This window comes from Loxodonta africana, chromosome 25, assembly GCF_030014295.1.
Source record: "Loxodonta africana isolate mLoxAfr1 chromosome 25, mLoxAfr1.hap2, whole genome shotgun sequence".
NCBI lineage: Eukaryota > Metazoa > Chordata > Mammalia > Proboscidea > Elephantidae > Loxodonta > Loxodonta africana.
In genome coordinates, this window is record NC_087366.1 from 32,485,554 (window position 1) to 32,512,344 (window position 26,791).

Genomic DNA, 26,791 nt, shown 5'->3' on the forward strand with positions numbered 1-26,791 from the left:
CGCGCTAGCGAGTACGCCTGCGCCGAAGCGTCAGCTGCTTAGGGCGCATGCGCCCCTAAGCGCTTTCGCGGAAGTGAGTGAGGGTGGAGGCAGTCGTGCAGGCTCTGCGCATGGATGGAGGCTGGTGTCTGGTGTTTGAAACTGTAGGGGCGGTATCAGCTCCCGGCGACTCTCGGCCAAACCTGGGGAACTGAATTCTGCGCCAACTAAGAGGTGCGGATTTTCGTTAGCCCTCGAATCTTGGCTTCGGCGTCTTGGGGAAGGTCAGCTTTCGTGCTCGTTCTGAGGCCGGTATTCCGCCTTCTCGCGATAGCTGCTGGAAGCCGGTATCTCCTAGGAGCCGCCGGGGAGCAGCTGGGGGGCCACACAACCCGGCGCCATGGACGAAGACCTGGTTTTGGCCTTGCAGCTGCAGGAGGAGTGGGACTTGGAGGCCGCGCGATTCGACCGCGCCCAGGAACCCCTGTCGCTGGTGGACGCGTCCTGGGAGCTGGTGGACCCCACCCCGGACCTGCAGGCCCTCTTCGTGCAGTTCAACGACCGGTTCTTTTGGGGCCAGCTGGAGGCTGTGGAGGTGAAATGGAGCGTGCGAATGACCCTGTGAGTCCCGGCCGGGTGGGCCTCCTCTTCCACCTGCCCTGACAGCTTTAGGAAAGCTGCGGGGCCCACACGCTTGAGGGATAGAGACACAATGAGAGCACAGGACCTTGACTCTCACCTCACTTGAGAAGAAATGGACACATTTCCGATTTGTTCTGTGGTGGTGCCTTTTTTTTTTTTTGCTACACATTAGGTCGTTAGAGAATGGATAGATAAAGCTTAACTAATCTTATGCTAAAAGAGCCCTGGTGGCGAAGTGGTAAAAGCACTCCACCGCTAACCGATAGGTCTTTGGTTCAAACCCACCGGGTGCTCCGCGGGAGAAAGATGTGGCAGTCTGCTCCCATAAAGATTAAGGTCTTGGAAACCCAGTGGGGACAGTTCTGTCCTGTTCTATAGGGTCTCTGTGAGTCAGAATCCCCTCGACGGCAACGGATTTGATGGTTTTTCAGTTTAGTGCTTTAGGACCCAAGAAGGAGGAGCACCAGCGTCTGCCCCTAAGAAAAATGCCGGGAAGAAATCGCCAAAGAATGTGTTGTCTTCCTCTATACTCATTGACATGGCACCACTTAGTGTGTTGGACTGTGGAAGGAGGACTTTTCCATATTTCTGGACCCAAGGGATCTTTAATGATACTTATTAAAGATTTCTTTTCTACACTCTTTAAGTTTAAGAAATTTGGATTTGAAATAATAACCTACTCTCAGACATGAGAGGGCTTATCAAGTTTAGGGTGCAGTTGTATACCATCATGCTTGTTTCTGAATTACGAAACAACCTAGTGTCAGACAAGTTAAGATACATTAAAAGTGTTTTTAAAGTGCAAATCTCCCTCATACAAGCTTCTGTTATAATTTTGGAGATGTGCTGCTAGAACACGTACTTGCCTGTTAGTGCCACAAACTGATTATAGCTTGTGCAGAGACTAGGAGTAGAACAGGGTTAGCTTTGAGCTGTTGCAGCCTGACGGGTAAGGGAAGCCGCTACTGCTCGCCTATCTCCCTAACTGGGGTGAAAGGCAAATATCTCATAACTCAGAGGAGATAACTTTCAAGAAAACCATCTATCAAGAGAGTTCTCTTAGTGTGAACTGCCCAAGAGTGTATCAGGATTTGCTGAGTTATCTGTATTTCTCTCTTAATGTATAACTGGTAATGGTCACACATTTTTGTGGTTTTTGTTTTGCAGGTGTGCTGGGATATGCAGCTATGAAGGGAGGGGTGGAATGTGTTCCATCCGACTCAGTGAACCCCTTTTAAAGTTAAGACCAAGAAAGGATCTCGTAGAGGTATTTTTTGCACAAACCTGATTTTTAGCTCAGTAATTTAGAAACGCTTACCATTGGTTTAGACTTCTGTGAATTAATCTGTACATTTTTTTTTAAATTGTTTTTCCTCTGTACAAATTTTGAGTGTGGGACAATTAATGATTACCTTTTATTTTTATAGTGCATCATAGATGAATGACTTTAAGGTATATTATCGCATTTGATTTTTACCACGACCCTGTTGATGTTCAGTGTGTGCTGTGATCCTCATTTCTATAAACAAGAAAATTATGGTTCATAGAGGATCAGTAAGTGGTTTAAGATATATAATTTAGAAGCAGAGAAGAACTTAGGATCCAAGTTTTCCCATGCAAATTTTGTTTCTCCTCTATCCTACTTCCACACTGCTTCCCTTCCAGCGCACCTAGCTGAGCTGGCAGCAAAAACCAGCTTGAGGGCACACTTAATGCGCAGAACTTGTGACTTCTTCCCTACCAGGAGTAGTTGCTTTTTTGTTATAGCACTTTAGATGAAGGTTTGCAGAGCAAATTAGTTTCTCATTAAACAATGCACAATATCAGTATGTGACATTGGTTGCCAACCTCATGACATATCAACACTCTTCCGTTCTTGACCTTGAGTTCCCCATTACTAGTTTTCCTGTCCCCTCCTGCTTTCTCATCCTTACCCCTGGGTTGGTATGCTTATTTAGTCTTATTTTGTTTTATGTGCTGAGTAGTTGCTTTTGGCCAGATATAGAGTAGTAGTGGAAAAAAGAGGTGTATTGGCAATGTGTTGTGTAGAGTCTTGCATCTGGCTTAAATGTGGAAAATGGTACATATATAAAAAACAGACGTCCAATATAGTGCCGTGTACCATTTTCAAGATGGGTTAAATTGAAACAAAAATGTTGTGGTTAGGTGCTATTGAGTCAGTTCCGACTCAGAGCGATCCTATGTACTATAGAATGAAAGACTGCCTGGTCCTGCACTGCGCCCATAATCATTGTAAAGTTTGAGCCTATTGTTATAGCCACCACGTCAGTCCATCTCGTTGAGGGTCTTCCTGTTTTTTGCTGACCCTACACTTTACCAAGCATGATGTCCATCTCCAGGGACCAATCCCTCTTGCTAACACTTCCAAAGTATGTAAGACGTAATCCTGCCATCCTTGTTTCTAAGGAGCATTTGGGTTGTACTTCTTCCAAGACAGATTTATTCATTCTACTGGCAGTCCATGGTATATTCAATATTCTTCGCCAGCACCACAATTCAAAGGCAGTTCTTCTTTGGTCTTCCTTATTCATTGTCCAAGTTTCCCATGCATATGATGCAATTGAAAATACCATGGCTTTGGTCAGGCGCGCCTTAGTCTTCAAGGTGACGTCTTTGCTTTTCAACACTTTAAAGAGGTCCTTTGCAGCAGATTTGCCCACTGCAGCGTGTCTTGATTTCTTGACAGCTGCTTCCGTGGTTGTTGCTTATGGAACCACGTGAAATGAAATTCTTAACAACTTCAGTCTTTTTTTCCATTTACCATGATATGGCTTATTGGTCCAGTTGTGAGGATTTTTGTTTTCTTTAGGTTGAGGTATAATCCATACTGAAGGCTGTGGTCTTTGATCTTCATTAGTAAGTGCTTCTCACTTTCAGCAGGCAAGGTTGTGTCATCTGTGTAACGCAGGTTGTTAATGGGTCTTCCTCCAGTTCTGATGCCGCATTCTTCATATAGTCCAGCATCTCAGATGATTTGCCTAGCATATAGATTGATAGGTATGGTGAAAGGATACAACCCTGACGTACGCCTTTCCTGACTTTAAACCATGTAGCGTCTGCTTGTTCTTTTTGAACAAATGCCTCTTGATCTGTGCACAGGTTCCTCGTGAGCACAATTAAGTGTCCTGGAATTCCCATTCTTCGCAGTGTTATCCATAATTTGTTATGATCCACACAGTCAAGTGCCTTTGCATAGTCAATAAAACACAGGTAAACATCCTTCTGGTATTCTCTGCTTTCAGCCAGGATCCATCTGACATCAGCAATGATATGCCTGGTTCCACATCCTCTTCTGAATCCGGCCTGAATTTCTGGCACTTCCTGTTGATATTCTGCTGCAGCCACTTCTGAATGATCTTCAGCAAAATTTTGTTTGCATGTGATATTAATGATATTGTTTGATAATTTCTGCATTCATTTGGATCACCTTTCTTGGGACTAGGCATAAGTATGGATCTCTTCCAGTCAGTTGGCAAGGTAGCTGTCTTCCAAATTTCTTGGCATAAACAAGTGAGCACTTCCAGCGCTGCATCCATTTGTTGAAACATCTCAGCTGACTTTCTGTCAATTTCTGGAGCCTTGTTTTTTGCCAGTACCTTCCTTCAGAGCAGCTTGGACTTCTTTCTTCAGTCCCATCGGTTCCTGATCATATGCTACCTCTTGAAATGGTTGAATGTCAACCAGTTTTTTGTTTTTTTTAGTATAATGACTCTGTATATTCTTTTCATCTTCTTTTGATGCTTCTTGCGTTGTTTAATATTTTCCCTATAGAATCCTTCACTGTTGCAACTCGAGGCTTGAATTTTTTCTTCCGTTTTTTCAGCTTGAGAAATGCTGAGCGTGTTCTTCCCTTTTGGTTTTCTATCACCAGCTCTTTGCACGTGTTGATATAATACTATACTTTGTCTTCTCAAGCTGCCCTTTGAAATCTTCCTTTCTTTTACTTCATCAATTCTTCCTTTTGCTTTAGCTGCTTGATGCTCAAGAGCAAGTTTCAGAGTCTTCTGGCATCCATTTTGGTCTTGTCTTTATTTCCTGTCTTTTTAACCATCTCGCTTTCTTCATGTGTGATGTCCTTGATGTCATTCCACAACTTGTCTGGTCTTCAGTGGTTACTGGTTCAACACGTCAAATCTATTTATGAGGTGTTCTCCAAGTTCGGGGGGTTATACTCAAGGTCATATGAGTTCTAATTTTCATCATTTTCAACCTGAACTTGCATATGAGCAATTGATGGTCTGTTCTGTAGTCGGGCCCTGGCCTCCTTCTTACTGATGATACTGAGCTTTCCCATCGTCTCTCTCCACAGATGTAGTCGATCTGATTTCCCGCATATCCAGGTGAGGTCCATGTGTATAGTCACCGTTTACGTAGGTGAAAAAAGATATTTGCAATGAAGAAGTCGTTGGTCTTGCAAAATTCTACTATGTGATCTCCAGCTTCGTTTCTGTCACTAAGGCCACATTTTCCAACTACCGATCCTTCTTTGTTTCCAACTTTCGCATTCCAGTCACCAGTAATTATCAGTGCATCTTGATTGCGTGTTCAATCAATTTCATACTGCAGAAGCTGGTAAAAATCTGCAGTTTCTTCACCTTTGGCCTTAGTGGTTGGTGCGTAAATTTGAATAATAGTCATATTAACTAGTCTTTCTTGTAGGCGTATGGATATTATCCTACTGTTGACAGCCTTGTACTTCAGGATAGGTATCGAAACATTCTTTTTGAGGATGAATGCAGTGCCATTCCTCTTCAGGATGTCATTCCCGGCATAGTGGGCCATATGATTGTTGATTCAGAATGACTGATACCAGTCCATTTCAGCTCACTGATGCCTAGAATATCGATGTTTATCTGTTCCATTTCATTTTTGCGGATTTCCAATTTTCCTAGATCCATACTTCCTACTTTTCACATTCCGATCATTAATGGATGTTTGCAGCTGTTTCTTCTCATTTTGAGTGGTGCCACATCAGGAAGCGAAGGTTCTGAATGCCTGACTCCATCGACATCATTAAGGCCAACTCTACTTTGAGGAGGCACCTCCTCCCCAGTCACCTTTTGAGTGCCTTCCAACTTGGGGGGTGCATATTCTAGCACTGTATCAGACAGTGTTCCGCTGCTATTCATAAGGTTTTCACTGCCTAATTCTTTTCAGAAGTAGACTGCTGGGTCCTTCTTCCTATGCCGTCTTAGTCTGGAAGCTCAGCTGAAACCTGTCCGCCATGAGTGACCCTGCTGGTTTTTTAATACCGATGGCATAGCTTCCAGCATCACAGCAACAAACAAGCCCCCACAGTACAACAAACTGACAGACACGTGGGGGGAACCAAAAATAAAGGACCTAAACTTTTTTCTCCTTTATCAGAGTAGTTATTTATCATTATTTTGGAGTGTTGAGAAAACTTTGAAAAGGTAGATTGGCATTTGAATGTGAGTCTTAATTGAGTGGCATTTATTTGAAAAATAAAGTTCCTTTTGAGAGAGATAGTTGATAATTTTAAAAGGGGTATTTTCCTAATGACCAAGTTAAAATGTTTGATTCTCCTGTTTTTCTGTTCAGCATAATTTTATAAAACTAAAATTCATGATTGTCAGCCTAGTTCTTTGATGGAAATTACTTTAAAAAATTATGGAAACACTGAATGAGGGTGAAATACACACAGCATGATGAAGGTAAACGATGTCACTAAAATATCCACAAGAAAAAAGGACCTGTTGGTAATTATCATGGCTGTATAGTTTTGAAACGATAACAGAAGCAACCAAAGTATATGTGTGAGTGTGTATGTAGGCATATAATGTATCTAGATACGTATGTGTGTGTACACACATAGGCTTATGTCTGTGCATACGCATCTGTGTGACTGTGCACATGTATTCATTTATATAATAAAGCACATAGGTGGCATAGTTATGGATGCTTCTGAGACATAGCCAAACACCTCGAGGGGTCGGGTTGTCGGTTTAAGGAATTGGGACCACAGTCTCTTGGGATAGCATGGTCCCTTGGCATAATACAGTTCTAAAGTTATGTTCTACATCCTAGTTTGGTGAGTAGTGTCTGGGGACTTAAAGCTTGTGAGTGGCCATCTAAGATACAACTCTTGGTCTCTACTTGTCCAGAGCAAAGGAGAAAGAAGGAAGCCAAAGACTCCAAGAAGGAACTAGTCTGTAGGACAGATCATCTACCCTGAGGCCAGAACTCGATGGTGACCAGCTCCACTACCGACCGTTCTAATCAGGGCCACGATAGATAGATCCTGATAGAATGGGAGAATAATGTGGACCAGAACCTCAAATTCCTAAATAAAAAATAAAAAACCATACCTACCTGACTGGTTGAGACTGGAGGACCCCGTGAGACTGTTGCCCTGAGAAACCCTTCAGACCTTAAACCAAAACTAAGTCCTGAGGTCATCTTGTAGCTAAATAACAAATTGGCTCAAAAAATAAAAAATACCACCTGAAAGTACTGTGCTCCTTTAAGGAATCACCTATAAGATACTAAATGGTCAACAGTTGCCTTAAAGATAAGAGAGTAAGGGGGCAGAGAAACTAGATTAATGGGAATGGATCAACCAGAACAGAAATAACGAGAATGTTCACACATTGTGAAGAACGTAACCAATGTCCCTGAAAAATTTGTGTAGAAACTATTCAATGGGAACCTAAACTGCTGTGTAAACTTTTCTGAACATACAGTAAAATATTACTAAGAAAATTGTGGGTGATTATTTTAAAAAGTATGTTTTCGAAGGTTTTTTTTTTTTTTTTTTGGCTAAAAAAGTGCTCATATTTTTTAAAGCAAATTATGAAACAGCAGCTCTATATGTTTTTGTTAATTTTGTTTGTAAACTTCCCACATCCTTAGTGTGGAATGAGGAGTAGGTTTATTTTTGTTTGTTTTAAAACTTACCTTATTTGAAACCCAAAACTATAGGAAGTTATACACGGAGAAATCTTCTTTCTGCCCTTACCCCTCTTTATTCTGAACTCTCCGCCCACTACAGGAAACTGTTTTTATTAGTTTCTTGGTTATTTTTCCATTGTTATTTTTTAAAAATATTTATATCCACTCTTATTTATTTTCCCATAGCTTTACTAACTCTGTCAAAATTTAGTTTGAACAATCTTGGTAAGTAAGAAATGACATCTTAATATAGTATTAATATGCATTTCTGTTTATAAATGAGGTTGAGCATCTTTTCATATTTTATGGGTCATTTATACTTCTGTGAACTGTAGACGATCTTTGCCCATTTAAAAGTTGAGTGGTTGGTAATTTTTCTGTTGACTTTAGGAGCTCTTTATATATTAGGAGATTAATAGTCTGTGATGTGAGTTGCACATGTATTTTTCTGAGCTTGTCTTTTTATTTTACTTGTGATGTCTGTCTGTTTTTTTCCCCATACGGAATGTTTGAGTGTTTCTGTAGTTGAATTCACCAATCCTTTCTCCTGGATTTCGATTCATAGTTAAAAGGCCTTTTTGGAGCAGAGAGTTCCTAACCTGGGATCTACAGAGTTTTGAATATTATATGCAAAGTTTTGTGAATGTGTGGATATATAATTTTTCTAAAAAGAGGGTTCATGACTTTTATTAGTTTCTGAAAGGAGCCTGTGATCCAAAGAACATTAAGAGCCCTAGGTAGAGCAAGAAAGTGTTCCTGGCTACATTTATTTTCAGACGTGCCATAACACATTAATTGTTTTCTGTTTCAGACTCTCTTGCATGAAATGATCCATGCTTATTTATTTGTCACTAATAATGATAAAGACCGGGAAGGGCATGGTCCAGAGTTTTGTAAGCATATGCATCGCATCAACCGTCTGACTGGAGCCAACATAACAGTATGTAAAGCCATGATAGTTATGATTTTTATTCAGTAACTCCTGGGATTTCATTAAAAATAGAGACGTGAGTGGAAACAAATACTAACTTTGAGGATTTTCACCAGGGAACTCCAGGCCGAGAGAAGCTCATTGGCTTGTCTGAGACCACATACTAGAATGGTAGCAGAGCCAGAAATACATCTAAGGTCTCTGACATCATCTAGGTTAGCATTTTTGCTTAGTTAATTGAGTCCTGTGATTCCTATTTTCTGGATTATTACAATGATCTCTTAACTTTGTGTCCTTATTATAGTGTCCTTCAACCTATCCTGTATTTTGCTACCATTTTCTTTGTCAGTCCCTTCAGTGGAAGTCGTGTTTGATTTACATTGATCATGGAATTAAGAATAAAACATTCAGCACACTATTTTAGGAGGTGGCATTGTCTAGGTTTGTCAAAGCATGAAGAGTCAGATTGCTTGGGTTCAAATCCTGGCTCTACCCATTGTTGACTGTGTGACCTTCTTAACTCTTCTATGCCTCATTTTACTCACGTGTAAAATGCAGATATTAGCAATACCTACCTGCTGGATCTCTGTGAGGACCAAAAGAGAAGACACGTGCAAAGCATTTTAGCAAGTGGGAGCGCTAATTAAATACTAGTTTTTGTCATTATTCGTTTTGTAAAATCTTATTGTTCCTTTTTTCTTACCTCCTCCCACAGCTCTCCTGCTCGTGTCCTCTCTCTCTAACAGAACTTTTCACCTCCATGCTATTTCCTCATATTTCCCCTCCCTAAAATATGTTCTTCATCTTTCCAGTGGGATATGACTTCTCCTCTCTTTGAATCTCCTCAGGAGGTAGCCTTTTATAATGTTTTGTTCTACTTTCGTATCTCTGAAGGCAGGTTGGCCCTTAACCATCCTATTTTGTGCCAAGATGAATAATATAGTACCCTTACAGCATCTTAACAAGTAATACTGAGTTGGACTGAACCGAATAGAATATTAATTCCTCCATAAATTAAATTCTGTAGTCTGAGTGTTTGCTTCTTTAAAAGGCAGTAAGGACTAGTGTGATGGAAAATGAAAAATGCTTACATCACCCTCGGTGTAGTATCCTTTCCCAGCGATCAGTTTTAATTTTCTGGAGGGCTCATTTAACTACTGGATGCAGTTAGTTTAATGTCCGGAAAATGGCTTGTTTTGAAAGCAATCCGACTTAAAATGGGTTCACAAGAGAATTATGGAGTTGCTGGTACAAAAACCTTCCGGTTTCTTCATTGGAATTTACACTTAAAATGCTGGTGTATGGCCTATTGTGCATTTGGAAGCAGATGTGTTCTTATTGTGGATACCTGCGTGTTTTCTTTAGGAGACGTTTTATAGGGTGCGCACCTTTTGCTTTTACAGGTTACATCCTGTTATAATCAACTCCAGAGGGTATCTCATTTCACACTGCAGGGCAATTTCATTTTACTGACTGCGTGGGTCAAGGGCCCGCTCCCAGGCTTTAAGTCTTACAGGAATTGGAAGGAAAACAGCTCCAGTTCCCTGTCTTTTTTGTCAGCGAATTTCTAAGTGAACAATCCGAACATAACAGCGCAGGATGTCACGTACCTCTTTACCCCAAAAGCTTTGTTATTCAGTCTCTTCTGCATCTAATACAATGTGCATTATTTACATGCTTGCCAAGTAATGGAAGTTTTTTTGCTTATGATGGTGGTTAGCATAGAACTGTCTGTCTGTAGAGTTAGGAAAAACTTTCTTCCTCACAGCAAGGGAGATTTATTAAACAATTACATGTCTTTGCTAAAAACAAAATACGTGTGTGTATATATATATATGTATGTATATATGTGTGTGTGTATATATATATATATATATATATAAAAGGTGTTCTTTATCTTACCCAAACAGTAATGTTCCACTGAGGACAGAAGAAAAAGTTGTGCCTAGTTATCTAGGAGGAGCTCTGCAGTCCTTAGTCCCACCATGGTGGCAGGGCTACACTGCTTTGTAGTCGGAAGAACTGTTTCTTTATCTTCTGCTTAGTTTCTGGGTACAAAAAAAAAAAAAACCCACTGCCGCCGAGTGGATTTGACCCAGCAACCCCATAGGGTTTCCAAGGCTGTAAACCTCTATGGAAGCAGACTGCCACATCTTTCTCCCGTGGAGCCACTAGTGGTTTCAAAGCACTGACCTTTTGGTTAGCAGTCAATTGCTTTAACTGCTGCGCCACCAGGGCTCTTAAGAGGGTGGAAAAAGGGATCCTACTTAAAGATTAAAAAGAATTTTGACTCAACAAATGAAACTTCTCATTCACTTAATTAACAAATACTTATTGAACAGCTTCACTGTGCCAAGCACTTATTAGCCACTAAGGATACAAAGATGAAAATATTGGAATCCTGGAGAATTTTTTAATCTGGTAATAGAAACACCCATAAAGAGATAAAGTGTTACCCCATAAGGCTTGTTATAGAGACATGAACAAAGAGCTGCGAGAATGCAGAGGACCAGAAAAGCTTTCTGTCTAGGAGTTTAGCAAAGGCTTCAAGATAAGACATTTGTGCTGTTAGGGTCAAACACTTATAGGAAATAGTTTAGTTCGTCAGAACCCTTTGGAATTGTTACAGGGAAAATTTCAGTTTAGCTGTGTATTGTATTACGGTGTTATACAAAATCTTGCCTTTATCCTGATTTTTTATCATTTTAGCTTCTGAAGCTTTTAGTATGCATAGAGAGTTTTTGTTTTAATTTTTTTGTCTTCAAATCTCACATTTTCTATTTTTACAGTTTAGGGAATATTGAATTAACTGCTGCTGTTTCCTGTTAAAGTGAACCTTTGAACAGAAGTAAATTTATTTGCTGTCTTTCCCAAAATACAACTTTCAGGAAGTTCTGGGAAACTACATAGTTTGAAAAAAAAAAAAAAAAAAGGCTGTTTATATGAAGTCTTTTCTTAAGTTGTTAACTGTCTTACTGAATGCCAAAAATTCTCTCTCAACCCAGGTGTACCATACTTTTCATGATGAGGTGGATGAGTATCGTCGACATTGGTGGCGCTGCAATGGCCCCTGTCAAAACAAAAAACCGTATTACGGCTATGTAAAACGTGCTACTAACCGGGCCCCCTCTGCTCATGACTATTGGTGGGCCGAGCACCAGAGAACTTGCGGAGGCACTTACATAAAAATCAAGGAGCCAGAGAACTACTCAAAAAAAGGGAAAGGAAAGACAAAACTAGGAGAGCACCCAGTATCAGCAGCAGAGAATAAAGGTACCTTGTTGTGTATTCTTCCAACTTTTCCATAGCCATAGCTACAATGTAAAGACAGTACAGGCCTTCAGAGAACTGGTATTAAGATATGCTTATGGACTGTTTTTAGTGTAGAAGTTTTCAAGTGTACTTAGAAGAAAACCCCACTGTCCACCAAATGATGGCAGGAAAATAGACTTTGCTCCACACAGAAATGAATAAAAGTAGAAATAGTTTCCATTGATAATATTTGAGGTAAAGTCTCTTTCCTTGACTTTCACTGAGTTATGAGGAAACAGAAAGCAAAAAGATTGCCAAAATAAAAACAGTAATTAAATAACAATGCCCGGAATGTAAGTCTTAACTACACCCCTTCCTATCAGTTGGATTCTATCCCAGTGACTTCTGTCTGCTATTGATGTATGTATTTTCATTGGGAAAAGAATGGGAAAAGGCTTTGCCAGTACTTCATCTTCAAGATTTCACCCTTTCCTGTGAAGTTCAGAGCTACTGCCTTTTTGAGGTAACCAGGTTAGTGAGGTTGATGCTTTTTCCCTTGGGAAGCTGTGGCTTTGATGTGATAGGACCCAGGAATGTATGCTGTATTTCCCAAATCGGAAATAAGTCAAGGAGCTATAGAAGAATTTATGTGAGGAGAGAATTTATTTTGTGAGTAGGAGGAAAGATTAGAATATGATAGTAGATTTTTCCCTTTTGGAACTAAACTTAAAGAAAACTAAGCAGTAAAAGTTACTCTGCTAACTGGTCTTTGGCATCGTGGGAGTCCTTAGGTCAATATGAGAGAATTTTTTATATCCTTTATGTTCTCTCAATACCAAAACTCTGACTTCTGAAGATTATTCTTCTTCCATTAATAGGTAATCATTGTATGGATCTAAGTTAGAATAACATAATATTCATGGCGGGGGGACTATCCATTAGCTTAGTATTTATTACCATATTTTTTTTTCATCTGAATATTTTTTTGATGGGCAAAACTAACCTATAGCGTGTAGGCATGCACACTTGGAATAATAAACACAAGAAAGTATTGTGGCTTTATAGTTGGTAATTATAAAACCACGACCACCACAAGGTAGTGTTTACTATTTGTATGTATGAATGCAATGAAGTACATGGAAGGATCTTCTGGAATGACTACCAAAGTTCTGTTTCTTCACCTGATTGATGGTTACAGCTGATGGTGTTATACAGAATCTTGCCTTTATCCTAATTTTTTATCATTTTAGCTTCTGAGGCTTTTAGGGTATTCATATTATGATAATTCTAGGTTATTCATTAGTTTTGCTGGTTCTCTACACGTGTGTCTTAGTTTATGACAGGTTTTTTGTGGTAATGTGTATATTTTGGAATTAACTGTGACATTTCATCCTTATATTTATACGTTACCATGTTTCATGCTTTTAAAGAAAAAAAATTTTTTTCACAATTCACTGTGATCTTTTCAAAAGTTGTTTTTTTTTCCTGTATTAATTTTGAGTCGGGAAAATCTTGTTTATTTTGCAGATAAACCAACGAGAGGTGAGACACAGCTGTTAATTCCCTTTACTGGAAAAGGATATGTTCTAGGAGAAACAAGCAATTCGTTGTCATCTGAGAAATTAATCACCACACATGCCGTTAATAAAACGCAAGATCTTTTAAGTCAAGACCATTCGGCAAATGCTTTAAGACCTAATTCTAAAATTGAGGTGAAATTTGAACAAAATGGCTCAAGTAAAAGAACTCCTCTAGTCTCCACTGTTCTTAATAACAGTCACCAAAATGTTTTAAGCAACTATTTTCCTAGAGTGTCAGTTGCCAACCAGAAGGCTTTCAGAAGTGTGAATGGATCTTCTCCAAAAAGCTCAGCAGTTGGTGACATCCTTAAAAACTCAGTCTCTTCTGGTTCTCAGAGAAGGGTTACATCTTCCAAGACATTCCTAAGAAATTCTTTAAAAACACTGGAATCAACATCTCTGACTGCATTCCAGGATGTTAGTGGTTCCGATGATGAATTCCCAAATAAACGACCCAGGCTAGAAGACAAGACTCTTTTTGACAGTTTTTTTATTAAGAAAGAGCAACTACAAAGTGGTGGTAGTGATCCAAAGTGTAATTCACATCCTACAACTTCAGCTCAGAATTCTAGTAGTTTATCTGGTCAGAACCAGATGGTTAATTGTCCTGTTTGTCAGAAGGAAGTTTTGGAGTCTCAAATTAATGAGCACTTGGACTGGTGCCTTGAAGGTGATAGCATTAAAATCAAAAGCTAAAACATCTTTGAAAAACTCAGGGATCTCACGTACCACCTGTGCCACCTGTATTACCTCACTAATGTGCTGTGTCAGCCAGTCAGGAAGTTCTGGTTAATACTGAGATTTGTGGGTTAGAATTTAGTTTATGCAGCCAGTACAGAACGTTGTGATTTTTATACATACATGTACACACACACACCCCTAAGTGTGTGTGTATCACTGTAATTAAAAATATGTCTCGAGGTGCTGCATTCACTCTGCCTTACATATACTATAGCCCAGGGTTTGTTCTGTGTGTATACATGGATAATTTTTAGCCATTATTTCTTGCACTTAAAGGTATTTAAATGTATTAATCTTTTCATTTGTATCCTCTCCTCAAAATATTAACGTAAGGGATCCTGTCAGGTATTTGGGTTAAATTGAGTATTTCTTTTTGTGTTATTAAAATTCATTCCCAGACTGGTGTTAATCTTCACAGTATCAGACATGTTTACCAAAAGCACAATCTAGACTACAAAGTATACTAGTTGTTTTAGGGTACTGAAGTATATTTTTTGCAAAATCTTAACAGGAAATATATTTCTTATATTTTAAAGAATTTTATTTCACCTTTACTGGAAAGGTGGCAGATTTTAAGTAGATAAGGAGTATAGTAAAATAAGCAAATTTCTTTTGGAATATTTCTACTAACAAATAATTCTGTAGCCCAGATCTTATATTGAATTCAGCTGTTTTCTCAAAATCTAGCACATTTGATGGTTAAAATTCAGAATAAATTGATAAAATAATGAAGTTGCCTGGTTCGTGTAGCAGTAGAAAATTATCTGAAAATAGTATTACGAATTTTAAACCAAATTTGAAAACATTATAATAAATGAAATACTGTTTTGGCATTTTAAAATGTTTCTTTTAAAAAATGTTCTTTTCCATGTTATAGCAAAGGGAAAAAAAATAGCAGTTTACCTTTTGTTTCATGGGTTTACTTCCAGCATGTTGGCATATTTCCAAGACCTTAGTTCACAAGTTTTTCTTATCTTTATTTTAGTAAAGTAACTTCTATGTACTGTAAAATGCACTAATCTTAAGTATACAGTTTGGTAGGTAAACTTTTACATAGTGTTCACCAATGTGACTACCATGCAGGTCTCATTATAGGATGTTTCTGTTACCATAGAGGCTTCCTCACAGTACCCTCTACCACAAAGGTAACTACTTACTTGGACCTCTGTCACCACAGGGTAGTTTGCTTGTTTTTGAACTTCATAAAGCAGTATCTTCATCAGCAAAAGTTTATTTTTTCATTACTCTGTAGTATTTGTATGAATGTACAAGAATTCATTCTAATATTTTAGAATTGTTCCCATTTGGGGCTTTCTATGTGTAACGCTGCTAAGAACACTTGTAATGTTGCTTGGTGGCCATAGGTCCTTATTTCTGTTGGGAATCTACCCAGGAGTGGAGCTCCCGGGCCGCAGGGTGGATTTATGTTTAGCTTCAGGAAATACTGCCAGTTCACACTCTTGCTGGCAATGTCTGCGAGTTCCAGTGGTTCCACATTCTTAACACTGTTGTCAGTTCATTTTAGTCTGGTTAGGCATTTACAAGTCTTGGTATTTAAAGTAGTATTTAATAAATAGAAATGGCTATTACAATTTGTGTGTTATTTTGAATGTATGCAGTTATACTTTCATGGAGGAATCGTTTTCTCTCATTACAATTTAACAAATTAAGTGCATTTAAACTTTTTTTTAAGCACATAACTGGCCAAAACCATACAATGTTCAGGGGTTTTGAAGGAAATAAGACGGTCCATGTCCTAAAGGAGCTTTATAACCTATTTGGGGAGTGAGACAAAAACAGATTAATTTCACTATAGTTTGGTAAGTGCTATGATATCCTTATCATACTAGATGCTGTAGGGACTAAAAAAACCATTGCCGTCCGGTCCATTCCAACTCATAGCAACCCTATAGGACAAAGTAGAACTGCCCCATAGGGTTTCCAGGGAGTGGCTGATGGATTTGAACTGCTGACCTTTTGGTTAGCAGCAGAGCTCTTACCATTGTGCCACCAGGGCAGGAAGGACAATTAGCAGAGCCCAAGGATTTGGGGGGATGTTTCTTGAAAGAGACAGCATCTAAGTAGAGTCTTCAAGGGTGAGTAGGGTTATTAGCCTGGTAAAGATGGATAGAAAGGGCATTGCAAGGAGTAACACCAGAAATGGCACAGGTAGATAAACGTTCTACTGGAGGAACTATATACCAGAACCTGTTGCTGGCGAGTTGATTCTGACTCGTAACAATTCTATAGGACAGAGTAGAACTGCCCCGTACGGTTTCCAAGGAGCCCCTGGTGGATTTGAACTGCTGACCTTTTGGTTAGCAGCCGTAGCTCTTAACAAACGATGCCACCAGGGTTTCTGGAGGAACTATAAGCTGTTGCAAATGAATACAGTGTAAAATGTGAGAAATAAAATGGCAGAAGGAGAAAGACTGCAGAGAGGACAGATCTAGCTAAGCAGAATTGAGGTGAGGCCTTGGGAAAATGTTTAAGCCCGTGAACACGTTCAGCTGTGTTCTGATGGATTCTCTTGGGGCAGTATAGATGGGAGGGAGAAGGGCAGTGGCAGGGATGGAGAGAAGGGTGAGAAATACTCAGGCAGTAAAGGCAGGAATTGTCAAGTGCTGGGAAGTATGCTGGCTGGCAAGAAAATTGAAATTAATTTTAAATACGGAATTAAGTAAGACTTGACTTCCACCAGCTGCTCCTTGGAAACCCAGTGGGACAGTTCCTCTGTGTCCTATAGGGTTGCTATGAGTTGGAATCAGCTCCATGGCAACAGGTTTTTTTCAGGTTACTTCATTTGTGTAAAAGCGTTGGAGAAAACTTGCATGCTAAGAATTGTTACTCACCCAGTCTGAGTTATTCATATGAAAGATTTTTTTTTTTTCTCTTTGTTTTAGGCTTTTCTTTTCTCCTTTAAAGTAAAGCAGATCCCTACCTTAATAGCAGAGCTGGTAATTCCAGTTCAGCCTTTAAAACCTTTCAATACTGTCACCCTCCTCCCCCATTTTGGGGAGAAGGGAATGAGGGAGAAGGAAACTAGACTTTATTTTTGTAAAGACTTGGTGTTTTATAAAGCACTGTTACCAGCAAAACTAAGTTTAGAATTTTTTGGTTTGCTTTTGTAGACTACAAATGCATGTATTAACTGGACATTCTAAGATGGGTGAGAAAATACTAGGACCAGAAAAACTTACCATACCGTCTCGTTGTCCCAAAGCTCTGAGATTTGTTCTTTCAAAGCTGATAGGGTTTTTACACAGAATGTCAGTGTAAAACAGCTGAGGTATCTTAAAGCAAAACTGGTTCCTAGCTGGGATCCTTTGCCGGTGGCAATACATTGTTTCATTGAGCTGTTCCAGAAAAAAACGCTAAGCATTTGTTGTCATTTGTTAATCCTGTTACTCAAGGGGGCTAATGGTTTCCTTTTATTCTTTGTCTCAGTTTTTGTCGCTCAGGCTCTTCTTGCTTTTTACCAATGTGGTGGTGGTTAGCAGCATATCCACCAAATAAAGTGAAACTTTAATATGATAAAACACCCATATGATAATCATTAAAAATTAAGTTGACTAGGGAGTTGAAATTAGCAGAAAAGGATGAGATGTAGAGATTGCCTCTGGCCTTTTTTTTTTTTTTCTTACATTCCGTTAGAATGCTGGAAGAAGTTATATGATGAACACTTCATCCTCATATATCTTTTAAAATAAGTAAAATATTTGAAGATCTTTAGTGACTCTGGAATCACATCATTTTCCAATGTTGTGTTTTGTACAGAAAGCTGCCATTTGCTTTCCTCAGCACTGGTGTGAAACCTGCCAAAAGATTTACCCTCTTGTCTACTCAACACTAGGTGGTGCTCTGCATAGTTAAATTTTTCTGAAACACTGAAGACAAAGCAAAGTCAAATGAACAAGAGAAACTTGCCAACTCCTGGAACAATAATTGGCAGTTCTGATTCATAGGAAAGGTTATGCTCCAAGCCCTGTGAGGGGACAGAGCAGGCCAAGAATGTGTGCTTGTTCAAACAAGGGACTGATACACAAGTCACTTAATCTCCCTGAAATTGTTTTCATTTCACCTTTCACTATGAACACTAAAATGATAGTTGGTTTTCTACTGTAAGAAACCAGTACCCAGATCTGTCAAAGTAATGATAATGCCCAACAGGAAGTCTTCCAGACAAAGCAAGACCTGTACTTTCCTACTACAGTATTTTTAAATTACAGTACTCTTCCTTTTGCTCTACCTTGTCTAGTCTGAAAGCTTCCTAGGACATGAATAATAATTACATCCTTTGTCCTACATCAGTGATCGTACACCTTTTAGATTGTTGGTGTTGAGTGAAATGGCTAGGCATTTCTCAAATTCCATTCTTTTTTGCCTTTGCAAAAAAACACTGTTGAACGCTGACTTCTCTGAAGAATCAAAGTTTCAGTGTATTTTCAAGCTAGAATACCCTTTGACCCAAGTCATTTCCAGGTTATAGGCATTCCTTGGAAACTAAATGTATGAAAAATTCGATTTACATGGAAGAAACAGGAGGGCATTTACTTTTCAAAGATTCCTCAAGGGATCTTTTATGTATTTGTATACATTGAAAAAAATTCAGTAAATATAAATTATCCATAAATTATGGATTGTGTATATATATAGACACATATATATGCACACACACATAAATGATCTCCAGTAACTCTAAGATGAACTCACACTTCCTGTTCAGTTGCATTCGTAACACCAGCTATTCAAACAGCTACCTCTACAGGATCCACGAGGGGAAGACAGAGCCCAGCCCCTGCCCATCATGCCCAAGTCCCCCGTGCTGCTTGTGCATTTGTAGATTGCTCATTCTCAATGCTGTACAGAATTTCATTGTGTAAGTTGTACCCCAATTCATACAGGTACGTGTGTGGCCATTCTACTCACTAATCCTTTTTAATTTTTTGTTTTCTTCTCTTGGCTACTTTCCTACTTTTTTCAATGCCCTTCATTGTATTTTCAGCTGAATCTCTTCTTCCTTGACCACCTTGTAGTTTAATCTTGAGATAATTTTGTCTTTTTCAACTCTTTGCTGACTTGCATAAACTCTTGTTTTGGTCCATTTCTGTTCAGAGATTGAGGTTCTAACTTCGGGTGTTCATTTTTTCTTATCTGCAAAGGCCTATTTAAGGATAAATTCAGGCTCAGATGTTTTCTTTTGCCTTACAGTTGAGGGGCGAATTTTGATCCACTATAATAGACTGTTACTTTGTTTTCTTCGTAAAGTAGCTTTTATGTATGTTGCCTGCCTTTTGGTGCTCCTTTTGAAGTGTCTTCTTTTTCTTGACTTGCAAGAACAGTTGCTTCTACATAGGCAGGGGTGAGAGCCTTGTGTGGCTACTAGCTCAGTTTCTTGAATCCAGGATGCTCTCTTTTGCTGGCACAGTGAAGTACAGCACTTCTCAGAGATGACTTTTTCTTTTGTGATGTGGCAGGGGTTGGAGTCTCATACCTCCCACCCCACCCCCCCGCCACCCAGAATCCTTCTTTCACTTCACTATCAAGCCTGAGACATCTCCCTCTCTCCCAGAAATGATACCTTCCCCAAACAGCCACCATCAATTTCATGTACTTTCTGTATGGTTTTCAGATTTGAAAGAGATTCAGATTTAGGTTAGCTGCCAATATTCTTTGAAAACCAGAAGTCCAAGTACCTCCCTCTCGAATATGAACAGACAACTAAGAATTATTAGACATTTGAGGAAACTTCTAATGTGAAAGACAAAAATTAAAATAGAAAAAAGGTTACTTTATCTAGTAAATAGAACAGGTTGTTACATAAAAAATATTTAGAGAACAAAAGAGAGCTCTTGAAAATTAAAAACATTGTAGCGGACATGAAACAACAGAAGAACTGGAAAATAAAGACAGCCCAGAGTAAAGCACAAAGACAAGTTATAACTAGACAACTATAGGCTCAAACCAGTAGGTGCACTAAGTAACAGGTGCACCAAAAAGAATAGAAAAAGTGGAGTTGAGAAAATAATGAAGTAAGACAATTTCCCAAAACTGTTTTTTAGTTATGTGCTGTCGAGTTGGTCCTGACTCATAGCTACCCTAGGTACAACAGAATGAAACACTGTCCGGTCCTGTACCATCCTCACAATCGTTGCTATGTTTGAGCCCGTTTTACAGCCACTGTGTCAATCCATCTTGTCAAGGGTCTTTCTCTTTTTTACTGACCCTCTACTTTTTTGCTGACCCAAATCTGTAGGGCATGAATTCAGTTTGAATGCCTAACATGGTGATTGAAAATAGGCACACACCAAGACATATTGTAAAATTACAGCGCACTGAGGACAGAGAATATTCTATGAGCCTCCAGAGAGAAAAAGATTGCATATGAAGAATTAGGAAAACGAAGACTCCCAATGAAAAATGGCTCAGAGTTCTCTGCATCCACACTGGAATCTAGAACCAGTGAGGCACTGCCTTCAAAATACTGAAGGGAAATGATTCCCAAAGCAGAATTCTGTACTCAGCCATCAGTTAAGTGTGAAGGTTAAATAAAGACACTGGACTCAAAAAATTTACCACCCCACACTTTTGCAGGATGTGTTGGAGGATATGCTCTACTAAGATATGGAAATAAATCAAGAAAGAGGAAGACATAGGACCCAGGCCAGCTGTAACACAGACAGTGAGTGGGAAAGAGGATCTCCACAATACCGGTGAAGGGAGATCCAAGGCAGGCAGCTGTGTGCCAGGCAGAAAGGGCAGCCAGTCCAGCCCGGACCAGGTCAGAAGCCACAGGCAACAAATGAAAAATCAAAACATTGACTTTAAGGGGAAAAGTAAGTTGTGGAGGAAAATAAAAGTAATCACAGTTTATGACTCAGCTATGAGTTAGCACAAGCAGTCATAATCGCAACACTAAGTATTAATCTGATCTAAATTACAACACAATTAGAAGGAAGGTCAGGGGACATGCAAGTGTGCTTGTGTATGTGTGGTAGGGATGGTGGAAGAGGGCTGGAAAGAGATGTTCTCATCTTCCATGTGAGAATAGTTAATGGCTAATATGGAAAAATTAAGATGTAGCAATGCATTATTATTTATATCCAATGGGGGTAAATACCCAAAGAATCACTCAAAAGTTGAAATTTGTTTTCTCGGAAGAACTTGAGGGACTCCTATTTTTTATTAACAATCCTTATAGAACAAGTTGATTTAGCTATATGTACAACTTTGATTAAAACAAAAAATGAAAGTGCATGTTCAAGTCCTAGCTTTCATAGCTATGTGACCTTGAGCAAGTCACTTCCCTTATCCTGTTTTAATTATAAACAGAGATAAGTTTGCTCAGCTTACTTTACATGTCTGAGGGGAAAAAAAAAGTGTGATTTTGTAGAGCACTATAGAAATACAGTAATTTTGGCAGAAAAAGTTCTAATCTTAATGAGGGAAAGATCTAATAATTTTTTAACCCTTTGCTCAGAGTTAAAAAAAATTACCCATTCAATAAATAGAGTTTCAGCTACGTGTAGGTGTTTACGGTCTCCCTGTTTTGTGAAGTGGTTTAAGTGTTTTCTGCTTAAGACACCATTCCCAGCTCATGAGGCCACACCCTTTATATATCTCATTTCTCCAGTGGTATATCCTTGAGCATTACCATATTTCAGATGAAATTTACTTGCTTGAAATCATGAAAAGAATCTGCAGCACAAAAATAGAATCTGGGGGATGTATTTCTGGCCTTAGAAGTCCAAAACATTATCCTTGAAGCAATGGAGGCTATAGACATCTGAATGCTTATAAACTAATTGGAAAAAAATTCAATATACAATTATTAGATATGTAATATAAATATGTATCATTGCAGTCCATACTTGGACCACTGTGCACTTTGGGAAATAATCTGACAAAACACCTTGCACTGGTGATTTAATTTAATCTAAGGTATACACACAAAAGACCTATCATTGATAAGGAAAGCAACGACCACATTACTGCTTCCAAATCATTAACATTTACACTTGATAAATTGATGTTGTTCAAAGCTTGTTAACCCAGTTCTCTCTCTGCAACTATGCTATCATACTGTTAAAGGCTAAGGGAATATTATTTGTTGAAGGCCCACTATGCTCAATGTGCTTTTACCTACTGTGCTCTTTTTATTACACCGCCTAGTTTAGTGGTGATCTCTTAACTTGTTTGCCTTCTCCTTTAATCCTCCCAGCTGCATTGTTGTTGAGTGAATTCTGACTCATAGCAACCCCATGTAACAGAGAACTGCCCCACAGGGTTTTCTTAGCTGCGATCTTTTAAGGAAGCAGATTGCCACGTTTTTCTCCTGAAGAGCCACTCAACGGGTGGGGAGTCTGAACCACCACTTTTTGGTTAGCAGCCAAGCACTTAACCATTGTACCACCAGGGCCCTTCCCAGCTATAATTGAGTATCCCACCATAGTTCTTCAAATATCCCAAGATGCACATGAAAATAACAGCACTACACTAAAAACTGCTTAAAAATAAGCACAATATATGAACATTTATACTGATCTCACATTGTAATAAGAGCTCTTATATTTTAGTCTATGCCACACAAATTAAAATATTCTTGCATACACATAATAGGGCACCCGTGACAATTAGAGATAAACGCCTAATGCCTCTTCCTTTTCACGGTAGACGGGGTGACACAAATATGGTCAACAGCTATGAATGTTCAAGTAATTGTTAAAAGGCTAAGAATCCAAATACAGAGCTTACTGATCCCAGGGGCAATCCAATTACCCCAAGGATGTTTCTAAAACTGTTGGACACCTATGTTTATTGTTCTTTCTTTCCCTCATTATAGTTTACAAAAAGTAACACCAAATGTTCTGGACTGAGCCAGAGATGTGTGACAGAAACACATGATCTGATAAAAGGGCCTGTTAAGAAAGCCAATGATATGATAAGGGGATTCAAAAACAAAACAAAAAACAACTGGAAATAACAACCATAATGTTTTCAAGAACATTTATACATCTTTTTAATTAGATTAGCTTTACAAGCAACTTGAGAGCTCTTTCATAATGAAACATTGTTTTTCAAATTACATAACTTTATAAGCTATCTGTTTATGAATCCTGAAATTCTTTGCCTGCTACTGATAAAGGTTTGTGTTTTACAGCTGGTTAATGTGTTGAATAAAAACAGCATAATAAAGTTTTATCTGTAACCAGGATTTAACACATATAGGACACAAACAGTTTAAATTCTGTTTTAAAGAGAGTCCTGCTTAGGGATAAGTTAACGGTCACACTAACATGAAGTGAACGGATTTGAGATGGATATTAAAGAAATGGCTACCCCGATTGTTTGACCCTTTCACAATGATCTCTGAGAAATTATATAAACTTAACAACAACAAAAAAAAGACCACTGAAGACCTGTCTGGCCAGCACAATCCAGAGAGAGTAGAATCTGATACTGTGCACCACCGCTGGAGTATACACTTGGATAACACAGGGGTTCCCAAATTAAAAGGCTGTTGCTGTACATCTTGAAGATCAAACAAGCCTGCTATCAACATAATACAATTTCCCCTAAACCTAACAACGGTAGCACTGGGAGTTGTGGCCTAAGGCCATGCACTGCACCGCTGACCAGACGCAAAGACAACTTGCCTCCGGGACCAGGCAGGCAGAGGCACTTGCTGTAGAGATGTTAAGTGTTACTGTCTGGAACGAAGGAGAGGAGTGGAAACAGACTGAATGCAGCCAAGGGAAAACAGCAGTCGACTATCATTTTTCTCCTGCAAGGTCACGATAAAATGACATCACAATACTGAAGATTTCATTCCCATCCTAAGTCCACACTGTCAGTTTCACTAAACAATTTTTCTCATGTTTTACATGAACAATAGCAATCTTTTAATAAAAATTACTGAGCTTTCCATAGAAAAGGTCTCTAATTGATTACTACCTATACAGATGCTACAACTGTCAAAAATTGAAATATACAGAAATATTTCTGTACACTCACATTATTTTGGCAAAGAAGATCAAGGATAGAGATAGAAAACTTAAGTGGGCAAGGTCTTACACCCATAATTCATGTAAAATATGGGATACCACCCTTTGGGCTTTGCTAAAGAACTTAGGAAACTGAAGTCTACTAAGACACCCATCCCAATTTCATAACAGAAATCTGGGAGGCTGTGTGTGATTTTGCAATATTCCCTCTTTTTATGAAAAGTAAAAAAGAAAACTCTTAGAACATAAAAAGAACATAAAGATAAGATTATCTGGTGTTTCTTTTCTTTTTTAATAACTAAACATAGATCTTGCAGTACTGATAAAAGGCCAGCATCACACTTGGGAAACGCCTCCACTGTAGTATGAGAGTCACCCAACATTAAGTCCGTAAAACACATTTCTGTCTCAATTCATGTATAATTTCCTCTTGATACTATTCAATAGAAACAAGGTTCTAATTTGCAGAACAGATGGGTCATAGTATTAGAAAACATAACAGTAAATTTGCAAGTAAAACCAACTTGAAGAGAAGCAAAAGGAAAAGTCGTAGGAAAGAAGACATTAACTCCTAGCTCTACCTGAAAGCATAAGAAAGCCCTTTATCTTAGGAACTTGAGTCTAAGGCTAACCTCAAGTTCATTTAGTGCCAGTCACTTTAATTTTTTAAAAAATATTTAACTTAAAAAGCTAAATCCTTCTTACTATTTTTTTTAACACGAACTAAAAGTTATTGGTAGTAAATGGTGACTATTTTCCTGTTATGTTTCATTATTAACAATGTCAATAAAAGCAGCAATCTTTAAAAGTTCAAATTAGTGTAAGATAAGACTACAAAAACAATCTGATTTTTCAGTTGGTAATTAAAGTGCTCCTTTTCTTATTTTAAGTACAAGGAAAATTAAAGTAATCATCAATCATTGTAAGAGGTCTGTTAGGGCAAAATTTAATAATATGAAGTTTACAAAAATAGATCAATGCTATTTTGGGGGAATAATACTGCAATTTTTTTCAATTCATTTTTGATAAATTGTACCTGATCATACAAAAATTACCCAAAATTCAAACTTGACTATATAAAAAAGGGAGAGATGAAATGAATTCAGCTAGATGTCAGATCTGGTAAAATATAAGAATGAAAAAATTCTACACAGGGCACTTATTTCATGTCCAGATGTAAATATCATTTTCAATTGACAGCTTATATTCTTCCCATAAGCAATGTGAGATTTGCAGTCGGTCATGCAGTACAAAGCCACGGCAGTCAAAATCTTCCATTTGATGCAACACAAAACATAGTTTTCTTTTTCCTTATTAAAATGCCAACCGGTTGTCTATTTTTCTTTATTCCATTTATTTGTATTCACAAGTTAACAAATAGCGTCAACAATTATTGTAGGTGAAGTGGGGGTATTGCTGGATCAAAGGCTCTATAAAACGTATTTACTGATTGAATCAGAAGGTTTATTGAGTTCAACTCTCACACCTTTTTCACCTGCAAGGGGGGGGAGAAAACATTCATTAAGCACCGAAGAGCCTCTGCTACTGCTTCCTCCCACTTAATTCCTAACATTATGGGCAATATTTCAACTCTGCAAACCTCATCTGAAGACAATCACGCTTGCGCTTCCAAATGCTACTACCCTCGGCATTCTCTCAGGATGAATGCGTTACTCTGAAACAGCAGGCATTCAGAGGCCAAAACTGTTCTCTACGCTGAGAATGATTTGGGCACCTTCATTTTAAATGAAATTTGGATTGCTGTGAAACAGTAACGTGTTCAGCATCACTGAAAGCTCACTACTGGGCATCTGCCACAAGTATCAGCTTTAAAAATTCATGGAAAATATACGATATTCATGTTTTTATAAAAGGTTGATGTGGGATTATCAATGGCTCATGGGAATACAGCTAGTTAACTGATAATGTGAGAATTGAGCAGACTTTTAGAGACACGAAGTAGGGTTAAAGAAAAGACAAGTTCGTGGTCCATCAGATGTGAAACTAAGACCCGCTGGTCCTAGGAGCAACAGTCCCTACTGCACGGGGGAGGCTGGCACAGGAAGGCTCTGTAGATCTGCAACTGGATCTACATGCCTGGCTGGTGTCTGCATTTCAGTTAATCCACTTGGTGTTAGTTTCCTTCACATCCACATTCAACGTGGAAGATCTGAGACACTCCATTTAGGGTATGTAAGTTTAAAAAGGAAAGGATATTAACTTCCTGCTAAGGAGAGAACAAGGGGAAGCCAGATGGCAATTACCAAGAGTTAAGCCACCTTATGATTGAAAAGGATAATCCCAGAAAACCTCAGCTTGTATTTGAATAATTTATTCAGGCCTATTTGTCTCAAACTTTGCTAATTTTTGGGCAATTATGTTGGTTAAACGAAGATGACCTAACAGAAGTCTACTTTTAAACAGGGGAATTAAGAAATCTGACAAAAACAAGGAAGACGTCTTCATGGCGTTAAGGACTATGCTTGAAAAAGCAGCACACGTTAGCAGGATAATTCTTTTCCAGTACACGTTAGCCCAAAATGATGATTACCTGTTAGATATTTTACTTTAGCTCGTGCTCGCTCATCTGCATCAAAATACCAAACAGTTATTGCGTACCTAAAAGAAAATTTAGAATACGGTAAGAATGATCACACTGCAGGGGAAAAAATGGTATGCTGTTGCAATGGTATATTAAAAATTGTAATGCCAAAATTAGCCTAAATTAC

General features: G+C 38.6%; 2 protein-coding genes across 3 annotated transcripts in view; one reads left to right on the forward strand and one right to left on the reverse strand.

Moving 5' to 3' along the window:
* The first annotated feature begins 57 nt into the window (after positions 1-57).
* SPRTN (SprT-like N-terminal domain) lies at positions 58-24,199 on the forward strand. Of its 2 annotated transcripts, XM_003410896.4 has the most exons (5): positions 58-600; positions 1,789-1,888; positions 8,366-8,494; positions 11,491-11,758; positions 13,265-24,199. In XM_003410896.4, exons 1-5 carry the CDS (start codon positions 380-382, stop codon positions 14,011-14,013), a joined length of 1,467 nt encoding a protein of 488 aa, XP_003410944.1. In that variant the 5' UTR covers positions 58-379; the 3' UTR covers positions 14,014-24,199. The 2 variants fall into 2 exon arrangements, with proteins under 2 accessions (XP_003410944.1, XP_010589314.1); XM_010591012.3 differs by lacking the exon at positions 8,366-8,494.
* Positions 24,200-24,330: 131 nt separating this feature from the next.
* The window catches only part of EGLN1 (egl-9 family hypoxia inducible factor 1), a 90,311-nt gene continuing 87,850 nt past the window's right edge, over positions 24,331-26,791 (reverse strand). Inside the window, exons 4-5 of the mRNA XM_010591115.3 lie at positions 26,614-26,681; positions 24,331-25,557 (exon numbers count right to left, since the gene is read on the reverse strand). Coding sequence (XP_010589417.3) covers positions 25,493-25,557; positions 26,614-26,681 — 133 coding nt within the window. The 3' untranslated portion in view covers positions 24,331-25,492. The remainder of the gene's footprint in view (positions 25,558-26,613; positions 26,682-26,791) is intronic.

Coding starts and splice junctions, on each gene's coding strand:
- SPRTN (XM_003410896.4), top strand. CDS start 380: ATGGACGAAGACCTGGTTTTGGCCTTGCAGCTGCAGGAGGAGTGGGAC. Junction 601..1,788: donor TGGAGCGTGCGAATGACCCT/GTGAGTCCCGGC, acceptor TTTGTTTTGCAG/GTGTGCTGGGATATGCAGCT. Junction 1,889..8,365: donor CAAGAAAGGATCTCGTAGAG/GTATTTTTTGCA, acceptor TTTCTGTTTCAG/ACTCTCTTGCATGAAATGAT.